Source organism: Galleria mellonella, unplaced genomic scaffold (genome assembly GCF_026898425.1).
Source record: "Galleria mellonella isolate WM207_F2 unplaced genomic scaffold, CSIRO_AGI_GalMel_v1 utg133, whole genome shotgun sequence".
Classification (NCBI taxonomy): domain Eukaryota; kingdom Metazoa; phylum Arthropoda; class Insecta; order Lepidoptera; family Pyralidae; genus Galleria; species Galleria mellonella.
The window spans coordinates 3,303,651-3,331,370 of record NW_026441990.1 but is presented as its reverse complement, the minus strand read 5'-3'; the positions used below and the strand labels follow the sequence as shown (position 1 = coordinate 3,331,370).

Genomic DNA, 27,720 nt, shown 5'->3' with positions numbered 1-27,720 from the left:
AAACTCCAAGCAACGGGCAAGTTGATAACAAGCCGAACTGAACACTTATCGTTACGGGACGCGCGAATGAATCAATCAATCAAAGGGAGGGTGGCGCGTGTAATGAGCGAGGCGTTGTGAGGGGCCGCCGCCGGGCCGGAGATGGGCGCCATTACGACTCAGTCGGATGCTATGGTGCTGAGCGGGAGCGTTAGTTCTACATTTTAACAGTACATCTATAATACACGACGCTCGAAACTATCTGTAATTACTTCAGTGAGTCAGCGCACGGGTAAACAAATGTGTGAAGGACGAAACATTCGGTTGAAAATCACTGAGAAGAATCGAAATGGAAGTGCCATCAATATATTATTACTATGTAGTATATATTGGATATTCTGTGACTTTTAACATTTAAATTTTAAAAAAGGAATAGAAAAGAACGATATTGTCATAGAACCTAATGCTAATCATAACATAGCTGGCGTAGCAAGAAGTTTTACAACCTGCCATCAAAATGGCCTATATCATGTCATGTACTTCAATTTAGTTTTAAGATCAGCATACACCGGGGTAAATTCAAAATTATTATTATTTATATAAAGGAGTATTTTGTCTGTGAAATGAAATATTTTTCAAAAGAAACACTGGTTGAAGGTTAAAATTTTTTCGACTACTGTTATTTTTGAAAAAATCATCTAAATCCCTTGTAAAACGTACTCCGTACGGTGTATGATATCACAATGTATTTCATAACCAAGTAACTGACAAAGCTAAACAAAAAAATACCTAATCATATGTATATAATTTAGGAAGCGTTAACAAGGCGAAGTTCTGCGAAAATGGTAGTGAAGCAGTTGAGTAATGAGCTATGAGCATACGAGCGTTGCGACTTTCCAGGAAGACGTTGCTAAAATGGCGGCCATTATCATTACAACGGTAACAGACGCAGCTACAAGAGGCAGGGATGTGTGGTGTATATGATAATATGACCATATAAGTCCCCCTAGATAAATAGGAAACGAATCTATCTAGCAGTAGGGGTGTATAATATATAGCAACATCTATATATTTTAGTTACAATATCTCTATACTGGTCCAATAACAAATATGTTAAAAGTCTGTTATCTAATAGAATAACGTACTTATTATTTATTTCTTTAATATTTTCGATTTTTTAATATATTTAAAAATAGATATTTAACCGATATATGCGATATCCAAATGGGTGATGACCTTTTTTCCACTATCAGTGTCCACAGGAACTCAATATATAGATATCGGATCGGTATACATATTCCCAATGCCTATTTACCACTGGACACTTAACGGCTGATATAATAATTAAAAAAATACTATTGAACGGATTACACCAGCGCCATCTGTCCCAAACTAAGTGGAGATTCTGTTATAGGTCTTAAACAAGTCATAGACATAATCAAATACTTTTTTTTTGTAATATGTATGTACTTATATACATAAATAATAAGTAAATGTCGCGGACTTCAATACAATATTTCGTAGCCTTAAATTACTGGATACGAATGCGACCGTAAATGACGGAAATCCTCAGAAAACGACAGTGACCTCAATTTTACCTGAGGCCAAAGTTTTTAACCGTGAAGTCGCAAATAAAAAAGTGTGGATGATTAAAGAATTACTCATTAATCCTAGCGGTCCGAGGACGGCAAACGATGGTTTGCCGATTGATCTTGGGGTCGGGGCGCGAAGAACCGGAGATCTCGTAAATGGGACTAAAAAATATATTCTCCGATTTTTTGTTCGCTTATGGCGGTAGTTAGTGTTATTTAATTGTTAGAGCTTTTCGTCAATCTTTTTCAACCGACTTCAAAAAGAAGAATATTCTCAATTCTGTTGTATTTTTTTTTCATTATCGTCAACTCTGTCAATTGTATTACTGTGTTATGTAAATATTATGAAAATCCGCTCAGTAGTTTAGTTTTTAAATCAAAATAACTTGTTTTGCTACAATTGTTGTTGGTTCTTTTTTTTTTTTTGTGGACCACAATATTAATTTTAATTTCCTAATATTTGGAAGTAGAGAGGTCTATTTGATCGAATCGAAGCATTTGTCTTTCCATTGTTTATGTCTACCTAAGTGGAAGACAGGCGAATATATATATAATATATATATATATGTTACATGATGCATATAAACAAATGATCGGCCGACTCATAAGATTTTTTTTAAGTTTAATAATAGTACAAAATTACATACATACATACATATTTGTCACGCCTGTCTCCCATTAGGGTAGGCAGAAACAATGTAACGCCAAATGCTTCGATTCAAACAAACCTCAAGTATAAAATTAATGTTTTGATTTCATTTAACGAGTCTTTCTGCGATAGTTTCAACAAAACTTGGTTACGTTTTTATTAAGTTGCATTGTAACAGACTACTACTTAAGTAATACTTAAGTGAGTAAAGCTCGCCAGTATCCGTAAACGTCTGTGAGTGTGATGCCATTGGGGTGGCAAGTGACGGGGAAAAATTAAGAGGGGGTGGATCGAGTGACGAGCACTCGATTAAAGGATTTTAGATCTTGCATTCTGTGACGCGCCCTTACTCTCGATCCTTACTTTTTGATACTAACATATTTCACCATGTCCTCCCTTGGATTATGGAGGCATTATGTTTTTTTACTAACATAATAAAGTTGTAACTAGACAGACAGTCTTTACGTAGAAGTTATTTAAGAAAAATTTATATAACGAGTCTTTATAGGAACAATAAAAATAAAAAAAAAATAGAAATTTTGTCTCTCTGTCTGTATAATTTATTACGCACGAATTACTACATCAAACTGGATACTATTCTCACAGTTATATTCCTGAAGGTCTAACTTAAAATATGATAAATGTTTTATCTTGATTTAGAAGTGGTTTTCCTACCTCTGAAATCTAAGTGTACGTTCAAAAAGCTAGTTTAATATGTTCACATATAGGATAAGTGTCTCATGAAATTTTATACGGAGTAAAATAAAAAATTGTAACATCCCTTTAATGACCCGTTTTACAGTTAAAGTGACAATTTTTTCATAAGAAATATTGCTTAGAAACCACGTAAAATATGAAATCTCTATACTAATACGAAGTGATACTATTATATTGTCCAATACACTGCCTCCAGCTGTTAAGTTAACATGGGAGAATAAAAATTGTAATTAAAAATTCCATAAACACCATTAACTGCGGTAGGCAAGTCTGCTACTTTATTACCTATGAAATATTACATTCAAATATCATAGATGTAAACTTGGCAAGTGGAGTGCTACTTGCTACTACAGTATTGCCTTATTTTACCTTCTCTATTCAACTTTCAACTTTATATTTATGATGAAAGGACTGACGAGTATGGTTGTTAGTACCTAACCTAATAGCGCGAGAGGTAACGAGCGTGCAGTCATTATAACTAAATTATGTAGAGGTGCTGCCGAGGCGCGCTAATGCGACACAACACAGCCAGTCAACTAGCCACCGCTCTTTGTTCATGTGCCTCTGGTACTTTTAGTTACAACTCTGAATTAGTTACTTTGCGGTGAAATAATGTAAATTAATTAAATGCACAAACATGACTGACGAGGTCAGAACTGAAATACACTAGTTTACACTATGGCTGAGTTTTAGTAATGAAAAACGTAAAGATCTCAGAAGTTGAAACTCAGTATCGGCCTTAAGGGGAGGCACGGTCGGGCCGCACCCTGAGCGCCGAGGTTCAAGGGATATATATCACGTATAAGGGTCGCGACAAATTGGACGCTGGTGTTTTTAACTGAAAAGGAGGACAGGGGAACTGTCTATTGAGTTACTAGGCACCCCTCTCTTTTTCGCCGTCTTCGGGGCACTACAAAAAATTTGTTTAGAGGCGACAGGATCTTGACGTTGTGTCAGAGGTCGTAACAACATGGTCGTTGAAACAATTCTTGGATGGTGATGTTTGTGAAATGGTTCAACTTCAGTCATTCAAATATTTCTGTAATAACTATATCCTGCGTCTTCATCCGAGTGAAAATTTCATTCGAATCCGTTTAGTAGATTTTGCGTGAAAGAGTAACAAATATCCATCCATTCTTTATAATAAGACATAGTCGGGGATAAGGGTATTAAGCACATAATGGCTCTAGTACTAGCAGTATTATCTATCAGTCCTTCTCTGTGTGGTTCCCCTGAAAACAATGGTAGTTAATTCTTAGTAAATACTTTGTGCACGAAGGACAAACAGATCTGAGTTTATCCTTATTATGTACCTATAGACCGCACTCCACGTGTGCTATCTATCCCATACTATTCCATTTTCTTCACAACGGTTATTTTACCTGACATTTTAAATAATATTTATCGATTATAAGCAGTCCTACCTACCACCCGCTTTGCAAGATGCAGCAGATACGTCCTTTACCCAGTAAACTCGGAAACAAATACAAGGAATACATGAGTTCGTAGACAATTATAATATTGTATATGATAACATTAACAGTTTATTATAACATTTATGCCCATAATAATAAAAATCAAAATTCCCGGTAATGTAATAATAGTATTTACTTCGTTGCAGATTATCCGCGCGAGAGAACCGAAGCGGTTCAAGTACTTCCAAGTGGAGATAAGATAGGTGGAGTGGTATAGTCAGAGTCGTATATACAACTATGTAATCATGTTGCCCTAGTGACAGCAAGTCATTGAATTTTTAACGTGTTGTGAACGTGTACACTACACGCGACGTTGAATGTTCTATTAGGCTTTGAGTAGGTAGGGGGAGGTGTTTATTAGTAACGGGAAGTAACAGCCTCATGCTAGCAATATACCCTACCAAGTTGACCTCAATGAGGCCCACCTTAGAAATCATTTTGGTTAAATTTCTATTTAATTAATACGTCAAAGTAATCAATTAGACGATGTAAATTGTGCTATGTCTGCAATATTAAATTGGTTTACATGTAATAACCTATTATTAAATTCCAGCAAAACAAAGTGTATAAAATTTACACTTCCTAATGTAAGACTAATAAATACACAGTTATTGCTTAATGACGAAATAGTAAATTTTGTTAATGATACAGTTTTTTTAGGTATAACAGTGGACTCGAAATTACAATGGGGGCCCCATATTTCAAAATTGGCCAGTAGACTCAGTTCTGCTGCATATGCAATTAGAAGAATTAGGCAATTAACAGACGTGGCGACGGCTAAACTTGTATATTTTAGTTATTTCCATAGCATAATGTCTTATGGCATACTGCTGTGGGGTAAAGCAGCCGATATAAATACTATATTTGTTTTACAAAAGAGAGCCATACGTTCTATTTATGGTATGGGTTCAAGAGAGTCATTACGTCAGTGCTTTAAAGACTCAAATATCCTCACAGTTACTTCATAATACATTTATGAAAATATTATGTATACACGGAAGAACTTAGCGAGTTTTAAAAAACTCAAAGACTGTACAAGTAGAAACTTACGCAATATAAATAAGCTTATTTTACCTAAATGCAGTCTGCACAAAATCAGTAATTCATTCTATGGTAATTGCATAAGATTTTATAATAAACTGCCGGAATCTGCATTAAATCTGACAGAGAGGCAATTCAAATCTTATATTAATTTTATGTAAGAAATTTTTATGTAAGAAAGCCTATTACAGGATAGACGAATTCATAGATGACAACATATCAAGTAAATAATTAGTTTATTAGCATACAACGTTATAATTTTATTTTCTCATTGCTTTCTTGATTTAATTGATTAATTTTAGAAATATGAAAGCGTAGCGGTTTTTTGTATTAATTGCCGCATGCATTCTTATGTAAAATGTGAATACTATAACTATCAGATGGCAATTGTGAGTAGCTTTGACGTGGTCTAGTGTTTTGAGTAGTCATGCTCACTAAAATGTCCAGACTTGTGGCGGCGTGGTGGGCCGGGTCATTGGGCTCCCTAAAATATGGTCGAGCGCAGTGATGGCTGGCTCATCCGTCATACTCGTGAACGGGTGCTGCTTGTAGGGACTGGTCTGCTCTAATCACTATGACTGATTTCCTCTTATTAATTGTTTAACCAGTTGGTTATGTATTCAAATTTTTTTTTTCTTTTTGAGTATTTAATTGAATTAGTGCTAATTGGTGGTTTGTATTCACACAATTAAACTTAAAAATGTAAAATAATAATAAAATTATTTAAAAGAGCATCACGCAAGTTTCTTGCTCGTTCTTCTTGTGATGAGACAGCTTTCCGAACGAGCGGTAAATTAAAAAAAATGTAATGACTTTTCAAAAGTGCTTCAATGTAAGTTTATTTGAATAAATGATTTCTATTCTATTCTATTCTATTCTATTCTGTATGAGCTCTACAAGAATCAACCGACCTGTTTTTCATTCACATCATTCTTCATCAATGAAGAATTAATTTTTTTTTGGAATATTCGTTGGTACTTCACCAGCGTATAGCAATAGCGTAGACGAGGTCACCATTTCATTTTCATCCATAATTATTGTTTATACAGGGTGAAAAATCAATTGTTAGTAGTAGGTACCTTCGTAAAACTATAAGAGGATTAACCTCTTATTCATCTTAGCTAACTTACCTAACCTAGCTATTGAAGTATTTAGTCCTTTTCTTTGATTTTTAACTAATTTCTCAATTTGGAAGACGGTGACTAAACACTCTAATAGTTATAATAGGTTTGTAGAACATTTTAATTTTTATAAATAATCTACATAAATCAAAAATTCCAAAACGACATCAAATTTTGATTCCCTCGTTAATTAACTAAATTATTAATTAACTAAATAGCTAAACGCGTCTCAAAGTAGGTATGGGAGTCTCAAATTTTTTCGGTTTTCTTTCTTCATATTTCTTTAAGTTACGCTGATAGAACATTAATTGAAAGCTACCTATCTCCATTTCACCTGTACTTGTGTGTGGACATATATAATATTTTCTGTTATGTATTTATTAATCTAATTTATAATGCTAAGTTAATAAATTACATTTGTCAAAGTGTTGGCCAGTTTTATCGAACATTGGCTATCTGCCAGTGTAGTTCGCATTGGGCCGCGCCGTCCGAGGCGGAGGGCGCGGCGTGACATGAGCATGGGATATGTTGGCGCGGCCCGTCGCGTGCTCACCGTACTCCGCCCACGTACGGAACACGTCTTGATCTTTTGTATTTTTTATTTTATTTTAAACTAGCTTTTTGCCCGCTACTTCGTATTTGAACTTTAAAAATAGAAAAACCAATGAAATACACAATTATATAATAAAACGTAATAAAATAAAATCTACAACAGGAATACAATTGCGAAAACAGCACTCAATTAAACGCAGCAGTTTTTTGTGAGGCAAAAGCAAACATAGACAGGCAAAATTTCTAAAAATCTATTGGTGTTATTAAGCACCCCCCCCCCCCTTTAAATCAATATTTCTAAAATATCTTCCATGTACAGACATCGTCTACTTATAATTTAGTTATATTAGTAAGACTAATTTATGTTTTACTAGGACAATTTGTTACCACCCCAAAGTTAATATGTAAGCAAAGCTCTTATAAATAATTACAATACAGTACGGACTCACGATAGTTATTATTCAGCAACAGTTTGCTTCACTGGAATGTTACCAATTGGAATAAAATATGGCTCTTTTTGAATCCGTTGATGCTAAAAATACGATAGGACATTGTACATTGAAGTTTATTCAATCACGCTTAAACGGCTGAACAGATTTGAATAAAATTTGGTATACTGATAGGTTATATTTAATCCTTACTTAAAACTTAGGATACTTTATACACTTATGCAAGTAAACAAAACCACGATAAACAGCTAGTATTCAATGTAAGTAGTACAATTTTCTAGTAAATTTTGAGTAATTTACTTGATGATTGATCTCTCTAACAGTCGGATTTCCGAATAGAGCAGTGGAAAACTACGGGAGCCACATCATAGTTTGTGTCATCCATGGTGCTGGTTACGTCTATAGGCAACGGTTACCATTTTTCAAAACATATATATGTATATATGTAACGTCTTTTAACTTCACCATTATAATCATATCAGCCGTTAACTCTGAACTTGAGGGGTTATGCCAATAGCTGCCATGTTTGGCAAGCAAGTTAGCGACAGCAGTTAGGCCTTTAGTGATGTTTTAAGAGGGACGCTACTGTCCATCTCTTAACCACTAAATTCCCTTAGTCGCCTCTTATGACAGCTATGGCACAGATAATATAATACTATCCCACGGGAAGGGAAGAAGTGGCCAATCCTTTGCAAGTTTATAATTATCTATGTACATTTTGAATCTGTTGTGTTTTCCAAATAGATAAATGCAATATTTTCGACACTTTACTATCAAAAATTCTAATTAGAAAATACGCCCGAGACCCCTACAATCTGGTGAGTGGTGACGATACTCAAAATAATAGTTCTGAGAATACGTTTGATCAAATACTGGCAAACCGCCAACAGGCTCGTGACGGTACGTCGCTGTTAGACGCGTGACATGGGACTCCGGCGTTCCCGTCCCCTAGACTGCGTTCTGCGAACCGCAATAGTGCGAACGAAACATCTTGATCTGTATTTTTTTTTTTTTATATTTATAACGTTATTTCATCTTTTTTATTTATTTATTACGTTATTTAATTGAACGAGAACTGATTTAAATCTTGAGGTACACAGTACAAGTTTTTACATGTGACTTTCTTCGCGATCTGTTGTTCTTTGTCTTAATTTTTTTTAATATTATAGTTTTTTTTTCAATGGATGCTAATGTAATGGTAACCCCGCTTGCGCTAACGGTATACGCTGGCGGGGCACCAGTGAGGGATGATAGGTGAGACAAAAGGGAGGTAACTAACCTCCCTTTTGTTTCCAGGGGGGATCACGTGAAGGTCGACCTGATAGGGTATATTGCTAGCAATTGGACTGGTAGTCCGCATTATTAACAATCCCTTCCCCTCCTAATCATTATAGTTAGGTAGTGTATACTTATACAATGTACATACACACTAAACTCTCACAATACGCGTAACGAATAACTATTGGCACGACGTGAACAGTTTGTCTGTACCGCCGTTAAGTATTGAAATGAATTTGTATATAAGATTTTTTACGTGACACGTTTCCCCGTGATATGTGATATGTGTGCACGAAAGAAACTTTGCTCCGAAGCTTTATAAAAACGCCGAAGTTACGTGACGACGAATCGCAATCGCTTCATTTATTCTCTATATAGGCACATAAATAATAGTTGGTGCGGTAACTCCAAGTTTAAGAGTCGTGATTAAGTAGTATTTTGCTTTGTATAACTTACCGACACCATAAATATTAGTAAATCTTATAAAAGACATAAGTGGACAATAAATTGTGGTAAAACATTTATCCTATTTTTAGAGAAAATTTCTGCTTACCGTAAATGTGGTCCCGAATTCAATTATACTTTTTTTTTTTAAATAATTTACATATGCATTATTTACAGTGATGTTCATGTTCATAGAAGACTGGACAATTGGACTATTTGCCATTCTTTTCTCTGTTTTCAACAATCTTTTTCCACCTATTATATTTTTAACCATATTACCCCTGATCCTTTTTCCGGATATTTTTCAAAGTAGATCAAACATTAGTACAAATACAGTTTGAAACAAAACGCCATCATCATAGATTTAAAATATATTACCTATGTGCCCTTAATACATTTTTTACAAAATATAAACAGGGTAAGGTCAAGTGAAATACATTCTTCATGTTTTTGATGAACTTGATGCATGATTCATACATACTTCTTCTGTCAGTCAGCCATTCAATTAATTGAGTAGAGAGTGTGTGTAGTCAAGCATGCAATAATACAACCAAAGTACCAGGCATCCATAACACGTATAGATAGATACTCAAATATTGAGCGAGGCAGGCGGGCGAGCATCACGACACAGGATACGGGCCGCGTTATCGCGCCCCCGCGGCGAGCGCACGTCACCTTGTCACCGACCCGGTTTAATGGGCTGCCGTGTACATCGCCTGCCCTGTCTTGGTGCTTTGATTTATGAGTTTTTAGTTACGCACGATGTATATGCAGTACGGTGTGGTAAATTAAATATAAGATTCACTAAGTGCCTCACATTACATTTACGAGACATGTATAAACTAAAAAAAAAAACTCCTATTTTACTAAATTAAATTATTGCTGTATTTTATTTACTACTATTACCATATTGATTCTTATTAGTAATTTAGATATTATATTATTGATCAAATTTTCTTATAATGATTTGGTTCATTTGCTCGTTAACTCTTAGCTTCTTAATGACTCTACCAATCGTCATGTTTTCGGCATTCGTATAGTTTGACATGTAGATATGTTTTATCCCAGTCACGAAGACGAAATCGAGTGAACAGCCAGTATAATATTTAACACATTTCTCTACCGACCGCGTACGGGCAAACGCAGTGTAGGACGACCCCACACTAAATGGAGTGACTACCTGGAATGCTTTGCAGGGAGTCAGTGGATGCAGGTAGCTCAGAGCCGTTCTTTATGGCAGTCTATGGGAAAGGCTTATTTCTTATGCCCAGTCTACGGATAATGGCTGAAATGATGATGATGATGAAACTAAGCAATATGCAGTGGATAAGACTTGAAATAAATATTATATCAAGAGGCTTGAGAAGCACGGCACTAGCAACAGAAAAAAGTATTAACTTTGTTTTTTAAAATATTTAAAATAAAAAGAAGTCCTGAGCCCAATAATTGTTACAGTAGGTATTGTATTAATAAACGTGACACAAAATGGCAAATCTTAAGTATAAAATGCGTAACTTCTTGATGGATGAAAATGGAATGGTAATATCGCCTGCACTATCGGTATATGCCAACGGGGCATCAGTGATATGTGAGGATGAAGGCTGGTCAATGAGCCCATTGATGGTTACCAGAGGGAACCGTGTGATGGTCGACCTGATATGCTTGCAATAAGGCTAGCAATAGTGCTGTCAGAACCCACTAGTAACAATCCCTTTCCTCCAACATGTGTACTAGTAAAATATAAAATACTAAACAGATGAAATTTATTTAAATACATAGCAAACATAGCAAAATGTAGGTTACAAACGGCACCGATGGCTTAAGGGCCACGCCCAGCTGGCCCACCTCGCACCATCATGGCTTCAAATGTATGTATTTCTACTCACAACCATAATTTATATCTGAGAACGATAAAAACATAATGTAACTTAATACATAATGTTGGGGGGAAGGGATTATTAGTAATGTGAACTACCAGTTCCATTACTAGTAATATACCCTATCAGGTCGACCTCCACGTGGTTCACCCCGGAAATCATTGTACTGAATTCCAGGTGTATTCGTCACGATGGGCTAACTGATCTGCCTTTTCATTCTCACCTATCATCACTCACTGTGCCTTGCCAATATATATTTAAGTTTTTTTTTTTCTATACAACTTAGAATGGCAAACAAGCTGACGGCCTACCTGATGGAAAGTGGTAACCGTCGCCTATAGACATGAGCAGTATCATGGACATAACAGAGTATACTGTTTCGCCCACGATACCCCCCATGCGTTGCCATTTCTGAGGACTCAGGTGTTATTCCTCTGTACCCAGTAAATTCACGCCACCATTCACATTCAGTTCCTTTAATATAAATGTAATAGTGAGTTTGTTTGTTACCTCTTGGCTTGGCGCTATAACAATTCAATCAATCATTAACAATTCAATCAATCATTATCGAATTATTTATACACGTATTAATTAGTATGACAAAAGATATATGCTGGTAATGGTCAATCAAAAAATCACAATCATGCGGACAAAGTTGCGAATAAAAGCTAGATTTTTTTATACAACTTAGAATGGCAAACAAGCTGACGGCCCACTTGATGGAAAGTGGCAAACGTAGCCTATAGACATGAGCAGTACCATGGACATAACAGAGTATACTGTTTCGTCCATGATACCCCCCATGTATTGCCATTTCTTATTTCTTGCCGTGTTTTAACTTCTAGGGTTCCGTACCCAATCTTAAGAATCTCTCTCTTTAAAAAACTTGTTAATATTATATAAATATTAAAGTAAGTTTTTTTTATACAACTTAGAATGGCAAACAAGCTGATGGCCCACCTGATGGAAAGTGATAACCGTCGCCTATAGACATGAGCAGTACCATGAACATAACAGAGTATTCTCTTTCGCCCATGATAACCCCCATGCGTTGCCCGAGTTGCATTCCTGAGGACTCAGGTGTTAGTCCTCTATACCCTGTAAACTCACTCCATATCCTACCCTTCAAACCGAAACACAGCCATGCAAACACAACTGCTTCATGGTTGAAACAGAAATGGGACAGAGGTACCCAAGGGAATGACTTTTGTACAAAGTCTCTTTCTAGTTTAATTTTATTATAAAGAAAAACAAAAAGAAGTACCGCACTTACAGCAGTATGGGTCATAGGTATCATTCAGATCTAGTGAATATATTGGGTCCGCGCCGCAACATGTTCGTGTTAAAAAAACGTCGGCTTGTGGATTGCATAAAAAATGTCTGGCCTGGCGGCGCGGCGGGCGGCGTGGCGCGGGTCGCTAACGCTGGCTCTAATGACGCCGCGCTCCGAGCTCGCTTTTTGTCTAGGGTTGCCGATCGTCTTATTCTATTTTCTTAACTTTTCTTTCAATTAAAATTGCTACAAACTTTATGATCTGCCTGTTAGTTACACAAATGATGAATATTTTGTCCAAGTACATAGCTTCCTTGTAGACCGCGTATTTGCGCAATACGTGTTTTAAAAATTTTATTTACTAGCGGGAAGCTTTGTACAACAGTTATCTGATCGGGTGCCTCTGTTCCATTCGTGTTTCTGGCGTGAAGCAGTTGTGTTGATTGTATGCCGGTTTAAAGGGTGGGATACGACAATTAAATTATAGGGTACAGAGACATTGCACCTTATTCTTCAGAAATGGCAACGCATTAGGGATATCATGAACGATACAGTACACTCTGTTATGTCCATGATACAAGTTCCCATTTGTAATAAATACTGCGCTGTACCATTTGCATTTAAGGTTTATATTATGTATCAAAATTAATAAACTTGTAGATCGTTTCGTATTTAATATTTAGACAATGAATATTTTCAAGGATAATCATCTGCGAGTTGTCTTTACCATTCTCAATACATTGTAAAATATAAATATGTTTATAAAATTTTTTAAAGAAACTCTTGTATAATTTTTTTTTACTGTCGTTTAGAAAAAATTGATAATAACTTACTAAAACTAAAGGTACACAAAAAGAACACTTACAAATCAAACTACAAGAAACTATAAGAAACTCAATAGGTATTGTTTTAAATCCAACTCATAGCATATCGAAATACATATACCTAATATTATGCTACAAGTATCTATAATGTTATAAAAAAGTAAATTTCCGTAAAAATTCTTTGCCATCAAATTAATTATAAAACAATGGATATGTTAAAGAAATAAAAACCGCAAGTAATTAACTTACTTTCTTACTAATACTGTAAATGTAGAAATGTGTGTGGTTTTGTTACCCCACTGTCGCTCAACAAATCACCGCTACAATTTATCCCGGTCGATAAACACATCCCAGTCACGCAGAAAAATTAACGTGTAAAAACATGTTTTAAATGAATTAAGAAATACCAAAGCAGCAACCCTGTCAACGTGGGTGCGAGCCGAGCGCTCGCCTCCTACATATTTAATTTGCCTGGACTGGTTTCTGTCCGGGCGCCGCTACGCTTTGTGTTTCGTTATGGCTTTATCGGCCTGCGTCTATAGGGCTGCTTGATGAAGAATCGCTACTTTATTGGCGAGTGGGCGACGTGAATATGTTGGTTTCTAGGCATAGTTATTTTGTACATTCTATAGAAACAAGTGAAACACTAGTTTTTCCGCTTCGGTAGTCTGGCGATTAAATACATCGCTTTACTTTCCTATGGTTGCGAATTTTTTTTACGCAATTTTAAATGATAAACAAGCTGACGGCCTACCTGATGTAAGGTGGTAACCGTCGCCTATAGACATGAGCGGTATCATAGACATAACATAGTATACTCTTTCGTCCATGATACCCCCCATGTATTGCCATTTCTGAGGACTCTGGTGTTATTCTCCTGTACCCTGTTAATTCACTGCCATATCCCACCCTTCAAACCGAAACACAGCCATGCAAACATAACTGATTCACAGTAGAAACACGAATGGGACAGAGATGCCCAAGCAAACGACTTTTATACAAAGTCTCTCACTGCTAAAACCTAGTTAGTATATAGTGACAGGATATCACTAAAAGCTTAGTTTACTTAATATAAATATTGCAAAAGAAAATTACTAGAATGTCTGCAAGAGATATGAACAAAACCGTGAACATAAGCCGAAAAATATAATCCGAGTCACGAATTGAGTCAGAGCTCCTAAACAGAATGCCTGAAAAGAATTTTCGAGAAAAACAAACCAAAAGTTCTTCGATCTTATGGAATATTTAAAACTACTGAAGGGACCAATGGTATACGAATTAACTTAGTTATACTGTCGGCAACAAAAGCTTTATCTAATTTTTTTAGCAATATTTGCCAAGTTGCATAAAAAATGTAAACAAGGTAATGGGCAGTGTTCAAAATAAAGCCTTAATCTCTTTGTAATAAAACACAGATTGTTTACAATATTGGAGTCCGTCATTATTATTTTTCTCCCACCTTAGTTTAACGAATAAAAAAGTACTGACTGAATGGGAGGCGTGTGCGCGGACGCTTGCTCCTGTAAAATAAACGTCATTTGTATGGTTTTAACTGTATATGCCCTGAAGAACCTGTAAGAATTTGTGTGTGCATATAGAATTTGAGGAACAACTGTCGATCACCTACAGCAGAAAAACTCACGAAGCCGATGCCAGGTTAGTCCTCCTCGACAGATAGAATCTTTTCCTTATAAAACGCTTCCACTGCGGTGTTTTACCTTAAACAGGCAGTGATAGCTGTCACCTATAGATATAGTCAGTATCTACCGGAAATATCTCAGAATATATGTGAGGCCCATGATATCCTTCATGTACTGCCACTACTTAGATCTAAAATGTTATAGTTCCGGATCCTATAATATCAATGCAATATCCCAAGCTCCCAAGGAGCCTCCAACAACCTGAAAACAGCAACTCACCACAACGGCAACCCATTTAGATTGCATATAAGCTCGAAAGAAGAAAAAGAATGCAATATCTCACTATATATACTTAAACATAGACATGAAATCAAAGTTGATTAACATTAAAAACACGAGAGAGACAGATACCCAAGTAGATGACCTTTGTATAAAATCTCCCTTTGGTAAATAATATAATTATTTTAACAAAAGTAATAGCAAAAAATAACTATTAAATTTTAAATAAATAGATATATACTAATTTAAAGATAAATATATCAAAGACAATATATTTTTATTGCAAAGTAGATAAATTATATTATATGGATATATAACATAAGATAAGCGTACTCTACATGAAAAATATTCAACTTTTCTTATATATGTACATAAGAAGAGAAAAAATACGCAACTTATAATATTAGAGAATTCTTGGAACCCCCACTTTTAAGATCAGGCCAGCTCATATCTTAATTCATAATTCAATATACACTTCGCTCCACTTTCTGTGGCAAAGTGCAAGCGCGCGAGAAAAAAGCCAGCAGGGCAAGCGTAGGGGGAGTGAGAGATGGGGGATTGGGTAGTCACCCGTCCCGCTACGGCGGGATGGGGAGCCGCTAGCCGGGGCGTAATCCCTTATCGCGACTGCCGACCGCGCATCGACAATTATTATAAAGAGAAGCCGATGTAAACTAGCGTAAGTACGTGTTTTTGTTACTAGCTTTTTTATATAATATACGTTCCCGAGCTGTTTCTTCACATTTCTTAGCATTGTTTATTGTGCTATTTTTTCATTGCGGCATTTCATGTTATCACAAGAATTTCATTATTCTGGACTACACATTACGACCATTTCTTGTGTTCAAATTGACGCGTCATAAGCTGCTATTGTATTAAAAATAAAACACCTATGAACGATATTTATTGAACATATTTAAATATATAATAGGAATAACACCTCAGTCCTTAGGAATGGCAACGCAGAGGATCATAAAAGTAAACTATGTGACTAACGTATGAGTAAATCTTTGTCGATTACAAAAAGAATTTTCAAAATCAGTTTAAAATTTGACAACTTAATTACACGACATGACCAAAAAAAAAAATAGACGAATTGAAAATCTCTTCTTTTAACTTCCTTGTGATACTGTGTTTTCATCGCCTAAAATTTAACACAGTCACAAGTACGATCTAGTATCATGTATGGCTAAGCCACGTACAGGACTATCAGGGGCTCGTCATCTATCGCCTGCTCTTTTCCCATACACCTCTCGCTCTCCCGAGAGCTTGTCATCAAAAATATAGACGAAGTGTGACCTTTTCCTTCTGGATATTACTTTGATTTGACACGCAGCCTCATTGCTAAAAATATAATATACCTTGTCAACCAACCTCTTCGCAATCCTCCCTATAAATCATCGTGACTATATAACCTAACTTTATCCTCACCTATCATGCCTTACTGGTAACTAATGCAGGATTACCATTTTTATTTCTTAAAAAAAAAATGTCAATTGTCAAGTTACAATATATCCTAGTAGTCAATAATGAGGATGTTAGTCCCCATCGCTAACAATATTCTGTCAGGTCGAAGAAGTTTCCCCTCGAATCTATCGTGGTTAATTCCAGATGAATTCGCCACAATGTGTTCAATGATCTAATTTGGTCTTCACCTATCATTATTCCCTGGTATACCGATAAGACAAGGTTACCAAGCAATTCCATTTTCGTCACTTAAAAAAAGTATCATGATTTATTAAGCCGCGTACAGGACATTGCGGTCGCGGGCTACCGGTCGTGGGGCCGTCCCGCTAGCCACACAGGGGTCCCGCAGTCTAAACCTCCGTCCCTCTCGCACGCACCTCTCACTCGCTCGACAGCTTGCTATACCGTGATCGTATAGAAAGCGTAGTGTTGCTGTTTTTCAACCGACTTCGAAAAGAAAGAGGTTCACAATTCGGTTGTATTTTTTATTTAATATTTATTATCTCATAACTCAGTCAGTTCAGTTCTAAACCGATTTGAAAAAGTCTTTTTTATCTGAAAGTATATACTTACGAATTGGACCCATAGTAATTATACCAAAATCAGTTCAGTAGTTTGGTTTCTAGAGCAAAATAACTAGTTTTGAAGTCGGTTTTTTTTTGTGGAACACAATTCTTAATTTGCCGCCAATAGAAGAAAACGTGCGACTTCTCATAATAATGAGTAGAATACGGAGTAATTTTCAAAAAGAATTATACATATCGGCTCAGATTTGCTATAGCATGTCTTTGTCAATTAGATTGTCATATCTATAGCCCGTACGAAAAAGTTAGCTAAAATTTAGTAAATATATCGTCATAGTCGTAGAATACTGACGGATCTGACAAATATTATATTTATATAGATCCGTCAGTATTCTACGACTATGACGATATAATAATGACAGTAATTAAGGTGTATTATTTCGGAATTAGCTTACCTGACCGGTGGAAATTGTTCAATCGAAAGCTACAATTCAGTGTCAGATATTTAATTGAAAAAAATAAGGTTTAGGTAAAAAATTTTCTGACCAATGCCCATTTCTAATATTTCTCTTCATAAGAACCTTCCTTGAAGTTTTAAACTAATACCTATTTGAAACAAAAAAAATTGCCGAATTGCTCCCGCAGTTCACGAATTTTACGGTTAGCATATTTATTATTTTACTAATATAATCAAATTGTAACTAGGCGATGTCTGTCTGTACACAGGAGATATTTTCGAAAAATGAGTGCTCTTAATCATACCAGGAGAAACTAAAATAATAATATTAAGAAATTTTGTCTCTCTATTTGTTTGTATGTTTAATCTGACGTCACGCAAAAACTACTGCACCAAATTGGATGTGGTTTTCATAGTTGTGTTCCTAAAGGTCTTAGTTAAAGACTGATGTATGTATTATTTTTATACGCTGCCTAAAAGTAGTATATTTCATTAGTTTTCTTACTTCTAAAATACTCGTGTACGAAATAGCGGGCAACAAACTAGTATAAAATATATACACATGTGACACTGGCAACCCTTGATGTCAAAAGTTTCTAGATTGTACTTATTTATTAATAAAAATATTATGATATTTGTGATATTAAAATCAAACAATAATGATATTCCTTTGCCTCGCTCCTTTACCAGCCCAGTACGTTTGTTCGATACGGCTTTACTTGAAATAAATAGCAGTATACTTATTACATAATGTTGCCAGATTGGGTACTTTACTTCGATAATTTGGGTAAAATATTTATATGAGTTTCTTTGAAAAATTTTGAAGAAATAAAATATTAGTTAAAGAAATAATTTGTAGAGAAATGAAATTGCTGTGAAGAATTTTAGATAATTTCTTCGAGAAGAAGAAGTAAAATAATAAGTAAAATAATATTATTATTATATTATTGTAACTTCAATGATTGCCTACCTATTTGATTTGTTTATCTTTTCTGCTTTTCCTTCAATAATTGTCAACTACATAACCTACGAAATTAAATTAGAAAAACCTGTTATTGGCCATACTACATTGTTATAAAATATTTGTCAATTTTATTTGTAAATTGCTGTTGGTTTTTTTAAAATAAATAAACAGACAGAAGCGGTAACATCGTAAAATGTAGTAACCACAAGCATAATGTAGTGATTTGGTAAAAGTGAAGGAAATCGAATTATTTCTCTATAAATAAAAATATTTTACATTTGTCAAAAAATACAAAATCAGATCTGGCAACACTGGCACTACGTACCTATTACGTCTCAACTAGAGGCAATGTAAGAAGAATTTAATAAAGAACCCGTACAAGGCTGTTGACATTTCGTCTACTTTGTAGATCGTTGGGAACAAGCGAGATTAAAATTGCCAGGTGTTGGTCAAATAAGAACGGGCGCCGCTGCTCGATATAAGTTACAGAGGACGGAAACGTCGGTTGATTTAAAGTTAATTATCACTTTGATGAAATTTCTAGATAGTTCTCTGAGTTTGGGTTATTTCTAATTATACACGGAGTTTCGTTGCTTTACAGAATTCAAAATTAGGATGGCTCAAGAACTAGTGTCTGACACAGCTTGAAGGATTGGCGACTATGGGCTTACCTTAAATTAAGTATACCTAGTAACTAAAAATCTACCCATGGTCTAATTATGGATATTTATATATTTAACAATATTTTTTTAATGGATGATAATGAAATGACAGCCCCGCTTTCAATCTGTCAATTTTTAATAACAATTTCAGTATTTCAGATAGATTATTTAAAAAAAATGGCCTCGGCATAGAATAGGCCACCACTTTCTTTCCCGTGGGTGTCGTAAGAGGGGACTAAGGGAGAGCGAAGCCTAACTGCAGTTACCAATCCGCCTGCCAAGCGTGACAACTACTGGCAAAATCCCCTAAAGAAAGCCTTATGTTCAGCATTGGACAGTCAAAAGCTGATATGATGATGATGATGATATTCATAAATAGGACTGAAATATATCTTAATTACTTATATAGAATTACATGTATTTAGCATTATTAGGTTTCTATTAATTAAACACTCAAAATTTGCCATATTACCTTATCTACGATTCGTGCTTGCCCGCGTACACAGGGATTACGTTGTTTTACCCCAAACTAAATCCAACATATTCGCAGGTCACTCGTACAATTTCTCCACAACGTTGGCTAAGCTTTTATGAACATTTTGTGAAGTTATTAACAGTACGTAGGCAAGTCAAAAGTATTTACAATTAGCACTAAGTCTGAAATGTAATCCTAAGTAATAAATTATTGAATTTGATATTCATATTTTTTTTTTTTACAACACAGGGGGCAAACGAGCATTTTATGTTTTTATATAATATATTAAATTGATTTTGACAAGCAAAATTGTAGGAGCACCATACCTTCAGAAGCAAGATATGAGATAGATACAAAAATTTTTTATTAGTAAATTTATATATATATTTTTTTTACAACACAGGGGGCAAACGAGCATGCGGCTCACCTGATGGTAAGTGCTACCGCCGCCCATGGTCACCCACAACACCTACGGCATTGCAGGTGTGCTGCCGGCCTTTTAAAAAGGATTATATTATATATTTTTAGACCACTGAGGTGGCAAACAAGCAATACGGCACACATTATGGCAAGCGGTTATCCTACCTTATGAACGCCTGCAACACCAGGAGTTATTTACGCTCGTTGCCGAACCTGAAGAAACCTCTTTAAAAAACTAAAACTTAATCTATGAGTATGGTGATGTTTACTATCAGAGCATTTTCTCCATTTGAAATATTGGAAATTGCTCAAAATTACTTTTGAAAACTGACTGAGATATTGCGACGTTACCACAATTCGGTAAGCTTCAAACGCTCCCCAATGTAAACATTTACGTATATATTCCCAGTGTCGATATTTTCACAGACTCCAGTAACACGGAGACGTATTATCATAATAATACGACTCACTCACGCGCGCGATAACTCGAATAATAATAAATGCTAATGACTCGCGACGTTGCATTCTAGTTTCGCGCGCCATTTCGCGCCATTTTGGGCTGATCTAATGATGCCGCAGGCGTGTGAGCTGCGGCGAACGCGAATTCGCGTTCGGCTTGCTTCCTGCACGTAATTTATTTAACTGCCACAATCCACATCTAAGCTATTTAACAAAGATACAAAAGTTATTGATAAATATGGTTTCTTACATATTTATTATTTCAAATTTTTTATGTTGCAATTTTAATAACACTTATAGTTTTTCTTGCTAATCCAGAGATTGTGGGTGTTGGAATCTTATAGCTCCATTTCTAGCAATATCCTATCAAGTCAACTTCCACACGATTCCTCCTGGAAACCATCTTGGTAAATTCTTATGGATTTCATCAAGATGGGCTAACTGACTTGCTTTCATCCTCACCTAACACCCTTCACTGGGAAAGGGGTTGTTAGCAATGGACTTTGACAGCCCCATTGTTAGCAATATGCCCTATTAGGTCGACCTCCGCGTGGTTCCCCTGGAAACCATCGTGAACACTTCTTATTGAATTCGTCACGATGGGCTAACTGACCTGCTTCATCCTCATCTATCATCCTTCACATGTGCCCTGTCGGTGTATACCGATAGCGCGGGTAGGGTTACCATTCCATTATCACCCATTAAAAAAAAACACCCTTCACTGGTACTTCGCCAGTGTAAAAAATGTTCACCCCTTTCGTAAGCATTTTTAAAGGTTTCTCATGCCTATCTTTTGTCATTGAGAATTCCGTTCATTAATCTATTTGTAACAGTTCCTATAAATCTTTTACTTTATTCTTGTCATTTGAGTATAAATAAATTTCAAGTAGGTATGTGAAAAGTTCCACTTAATAAGTATGACTATTATCTCTACTTTCTATCTCAGAATTTGGTTTTTGCATTGTCTTGGTTCTAATGCTTTGTCTTTTCTACTTTTCTGGGCCCATAACCTGATAATTGGTATCTGCAATAGACGAATATCGATATACGATATATCAGATAGATGAATTAATATTTTATAATAACATTCTCATGAATGGGAATCATTTTGATGTAACAATAAATATGGTTTTTTTTATACATAAATGGAAAATATATGATCTTAAATTGTATACAACATTCTTGTTCTCACAAATAGTACTGGGTACCTACTATTCAATACTTGGACTAAGTACTCGTACCCCATGTGACGTCATAATTAATAATGTACATAATCAGACTAGATAAAAGCAAACATTCTACATATGGTTAGTCCTCTGTCCCACCAAATCAATGCGCCTTAGGTTATAGCAACATTGTAATTAACTGGCACAGCTGGTACAGAACGTGTTCGAGAAACGCAACGCAAACTAATTACGGCCACGCAAAGCCCAGCGTTCGACGGTTATCTGTCGAGCGCGCCGCCGAGCCGTCCGCACCAATCAATAGCCGACACACGGACATAACTCCCGTAAATTAAACCGGCAAGCGGGAGGATTGACGCGGTTCACTTATTTACATTGATAAAAAAAGAAACGAAGATGCACAATCAAATACTAAATCGTGTAAAAGTGGTACCTTACGATGTGCAGAGTTACAAGACCGTCTAGAGTAGTGGTGGCCGACTTGGTTAGACCCAAGATCTTCTGTTTACTGACGAAACCCTGTGCGATCTACAAATTATATACTTCTTGAAATATTAAATGAAACAACATAGTTTAGTACACAATTATGTAGTATTTATTTTATTAAGAGGGAAAACATAAAACTGAAAATTATGCTTTGTAACTACTTAATTACAAGTATTGTGTTTGAGCATTTTTTTTTTACAACACAGGGGGCAAACGAGCATACGGCTCACCTGATGGTAAGTGACTACCGCCGCCCATGATCACCCACAACACCAGCGGCATTGCAGGTGTGCTGCCGGCCTTTTAAAAAGGAATATACTCTTTTCTTGAAGGTTATGTTGTCGTATCGGTTCGGAAATACTGCTGCTGGAAGTTAATTCCAAAGAATGGTTGTGTGTGGAAGAAAGTGCCTTGAAAAACGCACGGTGGAAGACCGTGCGTTTTTCAAGGCAGTTTATAAATATAATATTTTGCTAATCTGCTAGATCAGCAAAATATTATATTTTTTGTCTTGCCACGATCGACTGCACTAATAGTCGCGATCGATCGAATGGCCACCCCTGGTCTAGAGGGTAAAAACTGTATTAAAAATAGATTTCTGTCTGGTTAATTTAATAACATATGTAGCCATTCATGCCAAAACGTTGAATTCGAAACTAATTTTCTGTCAATAAACAAAGCAAAATTGTAAGAAAAGGTGGTTCATATTTGAATATACTTGAGATAACTACTCTATTTTTATATATATTGTGTACATTAACTTGGTCCAGATTCCTTTTATTTCTGAAAGACCACTTTTCTGTATAAAAATATAATAATGACGCGAAGTTTTACATTTACCGTAAATATATAATCTAGTCACATCTTATCCTATATTGAGTACTTATTTCTTTTAATTTTAATTTGAGATACATTTAGACGTAATTATTACCTAATGTACACGAATGTGGGATCTAGGGTCCCTTTATATCTATGAATTGCGGTCAAATGCGAATTTTCAACGCTAATGTGGCATATGTCTCGTTTGTGACGGTTCTAAGCTTTTGTAATTTACGCCGTGACGGCTGCGGTGACAGTGGGTTGGATCTATTGAAATAAATGGTCAGCGTGCGCCCTAAATTCTGAATATTAGCAAAAATAAAAAAAGCTGAGGTAACTATTAGATTTTTTTTAATCAACATCATAATATCACCCTTATTCCATAGGTAAACGAGAATGAATGCTGGGAATAGAATAAATAGCGTTATTTATAAATTATTTGGCAGCAATGTTCCAGAATCTTCGAATATTGAGTTAAGTATTAAGTTTTGCTACATCGATAATTCTGATTCCAATATTATTTAGTAGGTGAGTATTTAAGGTACTTGTCAAACTCCTAGCCTCCCCATAGACTGCCATGAGTAACGATCCTGAACCACCTGCATCTACTGAATCCCTGCAATGCACTTTAGGTCGTCACTCCCTCTAATAGGTGGGCGCCCTACACTGCGCTTACTTATACAGGATCGTCTCTCAAGTATCTTTCTGCAAAGATCGATGTTTTCAACAAAATGGAAAAAGTGTTATCCTTTGGTATTTATTACATTGTAGTTAATCTAAATGTCTTTTTTATCTATGTTGTCTAACGTAAAAATGTGCGGGAATCGAAATAAAAATAAAAAAGCGCAATCAAACAGTCTTGATAATATTTTGATGACATTTATAAAATATTTATTTCTCAATAAATCACATTATGTAGTATACAATCTAATTGTGGCACATCAAACAACAAGTTAAATACGTTTATTCCAAATAGTTATTATCAATTATATATATATACCACCTGAGGGAGTAAAGAATGCTCAGGTGGATACCTAATTTACCGCCAACTTGTTGACTTTTATCCACATCATTTACCCCAAAGATATTTTATATTACCATTATTTTGAGGTATTTTTTATATTCAATTTGCGTGCATTAAAACATTTAAATCACAATTATAACACTAGATACTATTGTTATCATAAAATAAATTGTAATATAAAAATATTAACAAAATTTCGTCTTGTAAAATACATTTATTTAGACGCAAAAAAATAAATCTAACTGTCTACTGATGAACTCCGTCCACTTTTAAGAGATAAAAATTATATTATTATGAGTATTATAGAACGGTATAAAATTTAAAACTTTTCAACAGCTACATCAATAGACAGTGTGTCTAAAATATTAAATTCGAAATTGGTAACTTCTCTATAAATTAGTTTCTAATGCCCAAGTAAAGGACAGACAGAAAGATATGTACGCATACAATGTCGTAATCATAAAATAAAACTAACACAGCCAAAACACCGAGATCTAAATTACACATCGAGATATTTAATGACTAGTCTTCGGACTTATTCGTAAATTTTGTTCTCTTCCTATGAGCAAACATCTTTAACATATTCCGTTAAATATATTTTGTACTTGTTTCAGTTATTTCTCTGTAATTTCCAATGTTACCTAAACATCTATCACATTTATATACTCATCTAAAACATGTATATATACCGACCTATAGTCAACTTTCATCTAAATTGGTATACAATTATGAGCATACATAAATTCTTGAAATCCTTAATTTGAGGTATTCTGTGTTTGTGAGATAAAGCTATCTCGTATTATCTTTTCAAAAAAGAGATACAGCGTTTCTATTATTAGTCTTCTGCCTCAGATCCCAACGAGTACTCCGTTTTCATGTCCCTATTCATATCATCAGGAGAGTCGTTTCTCATGGCTAATGCTCGGGAAGCGTAGTTGCTCTGTGACGCCATGCTGGCTAATATACCATTCGATAATGCCTGCACTGATAACGCCTCCTGTGATGGCCCAGCATAACTGTATTGCTGATATACTGCCTGTATTCTCGCGGCGTTTACTAAAGTTTGTATCTTCAACTGAGTATCTAAAGCGAGACTCAGCGGTAGCTTCCTTAACTGACTAGCAATTAATTTGCCAAACATTTCAAATTCGTTTTCATTTCCATTCTCTGCATGCTGACTCAGATCTTGCGGTACATCGCTGTGATCACCATTGCGATCTTCGCTTTTCTTTTGTTTTGTGGGGACCGGGTAAATAGTCGCAAGTGAGGTAGTTAGAGGCGTAGCAATCCCGACGGGGGGATTAAGGAATGGTGCAGATGTCGATGTAGGGAGAATACCGAATGGGGTCGCCGAAGCGGAGTTTAACCCAAACGGCGTACTTGGTCGAGGGGATGGAGTATTCAATACGTACGGAGTGGACGAACGAGTCGAGCTTCGGCGTTTTCGCGGGCTTTTCTTTTCCGGTGACTTACGTTCGCTCAAGTCTTGTACTGCATCGCTATCGTCGCTCGCCGGGATCTCTAATAAGCTGTTATCGACCTATTAAAAAATATTCAATGTTGAAATCATAATAGTAAAGTATCAATGCTAATTAATTCATATGTAAACAATAAGCAATGTAATCTTACGGAGCTCGGTGTGACAATCGCCCGCAGAAACCTGTCTGCGTGCTCGAACCACGTGACGCTGGGCCTGTACGCATGCGCGCCAGCCTTCCTAGCCGCGCGAATCTTCTTCAGCTCTACGCTGTACGACGATCGTATGTTCTTTATCTTGTTTTTTAATTCCTTAACAGTGACGTCGATCAGATTCAACGCATTAATTATCTCAACGTACCCCTGCTCCCGTATTTTCTTATTCTTGTAATGCTCAGACACGGGGTTCCATAGGTATTCACGTTTCTCGTACTCAATTATCATTTGTATGGTGAGGTCCTCGCTCCATTTTGGGTTGGCTAGTATGGCCACCATTGTTCACAGCATGCTATTTAGCACGCTTTCTATTTTTAAAGTGGTTTTGTAATTCGCGTGTTTACGGTCGTAAGGACCAGGAGCGCAGAAGGGTGCGGGCGGTTCGCATGCGCGCAGCATACTAAAAGCACGTCGATGGGCCGGCACCCCGCGCGGGGGGCAGCCTATTTCGGGAGTAGCCGGCATCACGCAGCCGCCGTGCTTTGGAGCGTGCTGTTTCCTCTTCGCACCGCTCGGAGGCTGGGCCCGAGTGAAACGGAAGATTTGTGGCCGGCGGCGGCCGGGCGTATGTGCGTACTTACATTGCTATCTATCTGGACAATAAAGTGCAAACACCTCGATACTTAGACCGTCCGGTCAGTTTAGCCAATAAATTTATCCACATTATTATTACATATCCTGCATATCCTTGTCTTCATTGACCTTGAAAAAACTTCGACTGTGTCCCAAGAAACTTACAGATCCATGAATAAAAAAGTACTAAATTAGCATCTTTAGACATCTCTATAACAACAGTAGTCATGTAAAAGAGAGAAAGAATTTATTCATAAAGTAATGCGATTCGCACATAAATAAAGAAACTAATTAACCTAAACAAAAACAAAATGAAAAAAAAACATCTACCGTTTTCTGCTTAAATGAAGTTTAAATTTAAAAATATACAAATACGTGTATATGTCCGTGTGTGTGTCACAGTGTTATGTAAACTAGGTCCATGCTCAGCATATTGCTACAACGTTTGAGGTGCCATAGCGCTGTAACTTGTCTTGTTAACAATATGTTCTATTCCAATTATTTTTAATTCGAGATGAGTGTACATCAGGAGCCCTCTACTTTTTGATTTGATAGTGGACTATCTCACAAAAGAAATTCCAAAATCAACCCTTTCGTCGCTTCTGAATATAGTCAATCTAGTTTCAATAGTGGAATCTTCGTATAAAATCGAAGTATACAAATTTGAAACACACCATCAAATAATGTTAAAGTAACATACTTGTTTTAGAATAAATGAATTTTAATACTTGGAAATTTAATAATTAGGATGTAGTTAAAAAGTATTAATTATGTACTATTATATATCTATCTCTAAGTATTGTTTTATTTTTTATTTTATTTTTTTATACACATATTATTTTTCTTTTCTTCTTTTTTATTATTTACCAATAATCATTAGTGCAATATTTATAACATATGTACTTGTAATGCAATGTAACAGCATTAACATTGTAACTAATATTGATAATCCTAAATAAATAAATAAGTTGCTTTCCCCATATTTAGGTATTTTGAACAAATGTTCAATTTCAATGACAGAATAGTAACTTAAACAAGATACCAATTACATATTTCTATTTCTATAAGTTCATATCTTTTATTCCGTGTGCCTGTGTGTGTTGTGTATTTGTCTTTGATATTTATTATTATATTATTTAATTCTCAAACCATTAATATCTTTGAATTCGGTCATTTTATGCGTTTTTTTTTTTTTATGTAAATTTAATACGTGTAGGAGCCAGTTATAATTATTAGTAAAGTTTTTTTCCGTATAATTGTAACTTTTTAAATGCATTCTTAATTGAATTTTTCTCAATTGTTAATGTTTTTATTGAATATATAT

General features: G+C 35.6%; 2 protein-coding genes across 5 annotated transcripts in view; both read right to left on the bottom strand.

The window, feature by feature from the left end:
• The window catches only part of LOC113511027 (nucleolar protein 4), a 226,685-nt gene that overhangs the window by 155,478 nt on the left and 43,487 nt on the right, over window positions 1-27,720 (bottom strand). The window lies entirely within an intron of this gene.
• LOC113511028 (uncharacterized) lies at window positions 23,973-26,657 on the bottom strand. The gene is made up of 2 exons (XM_026894591.3): window positions 25,761-26,657; window positions 23,973-25,671 (listed from the first exon to the last, which is right to left on the bottom strand). The coding sequence occupies exons 1-2, from the start codon at window positions 26,100-26,102 to the stop codon at window positions 24,967-24,969; spliced, it is 1,047 nt and encodes a 348-aa protein (XP_026750392.3). The 5' UTR covers window positions 26,103-26,657; the 3' UTR covers window positions 23,973-24,966.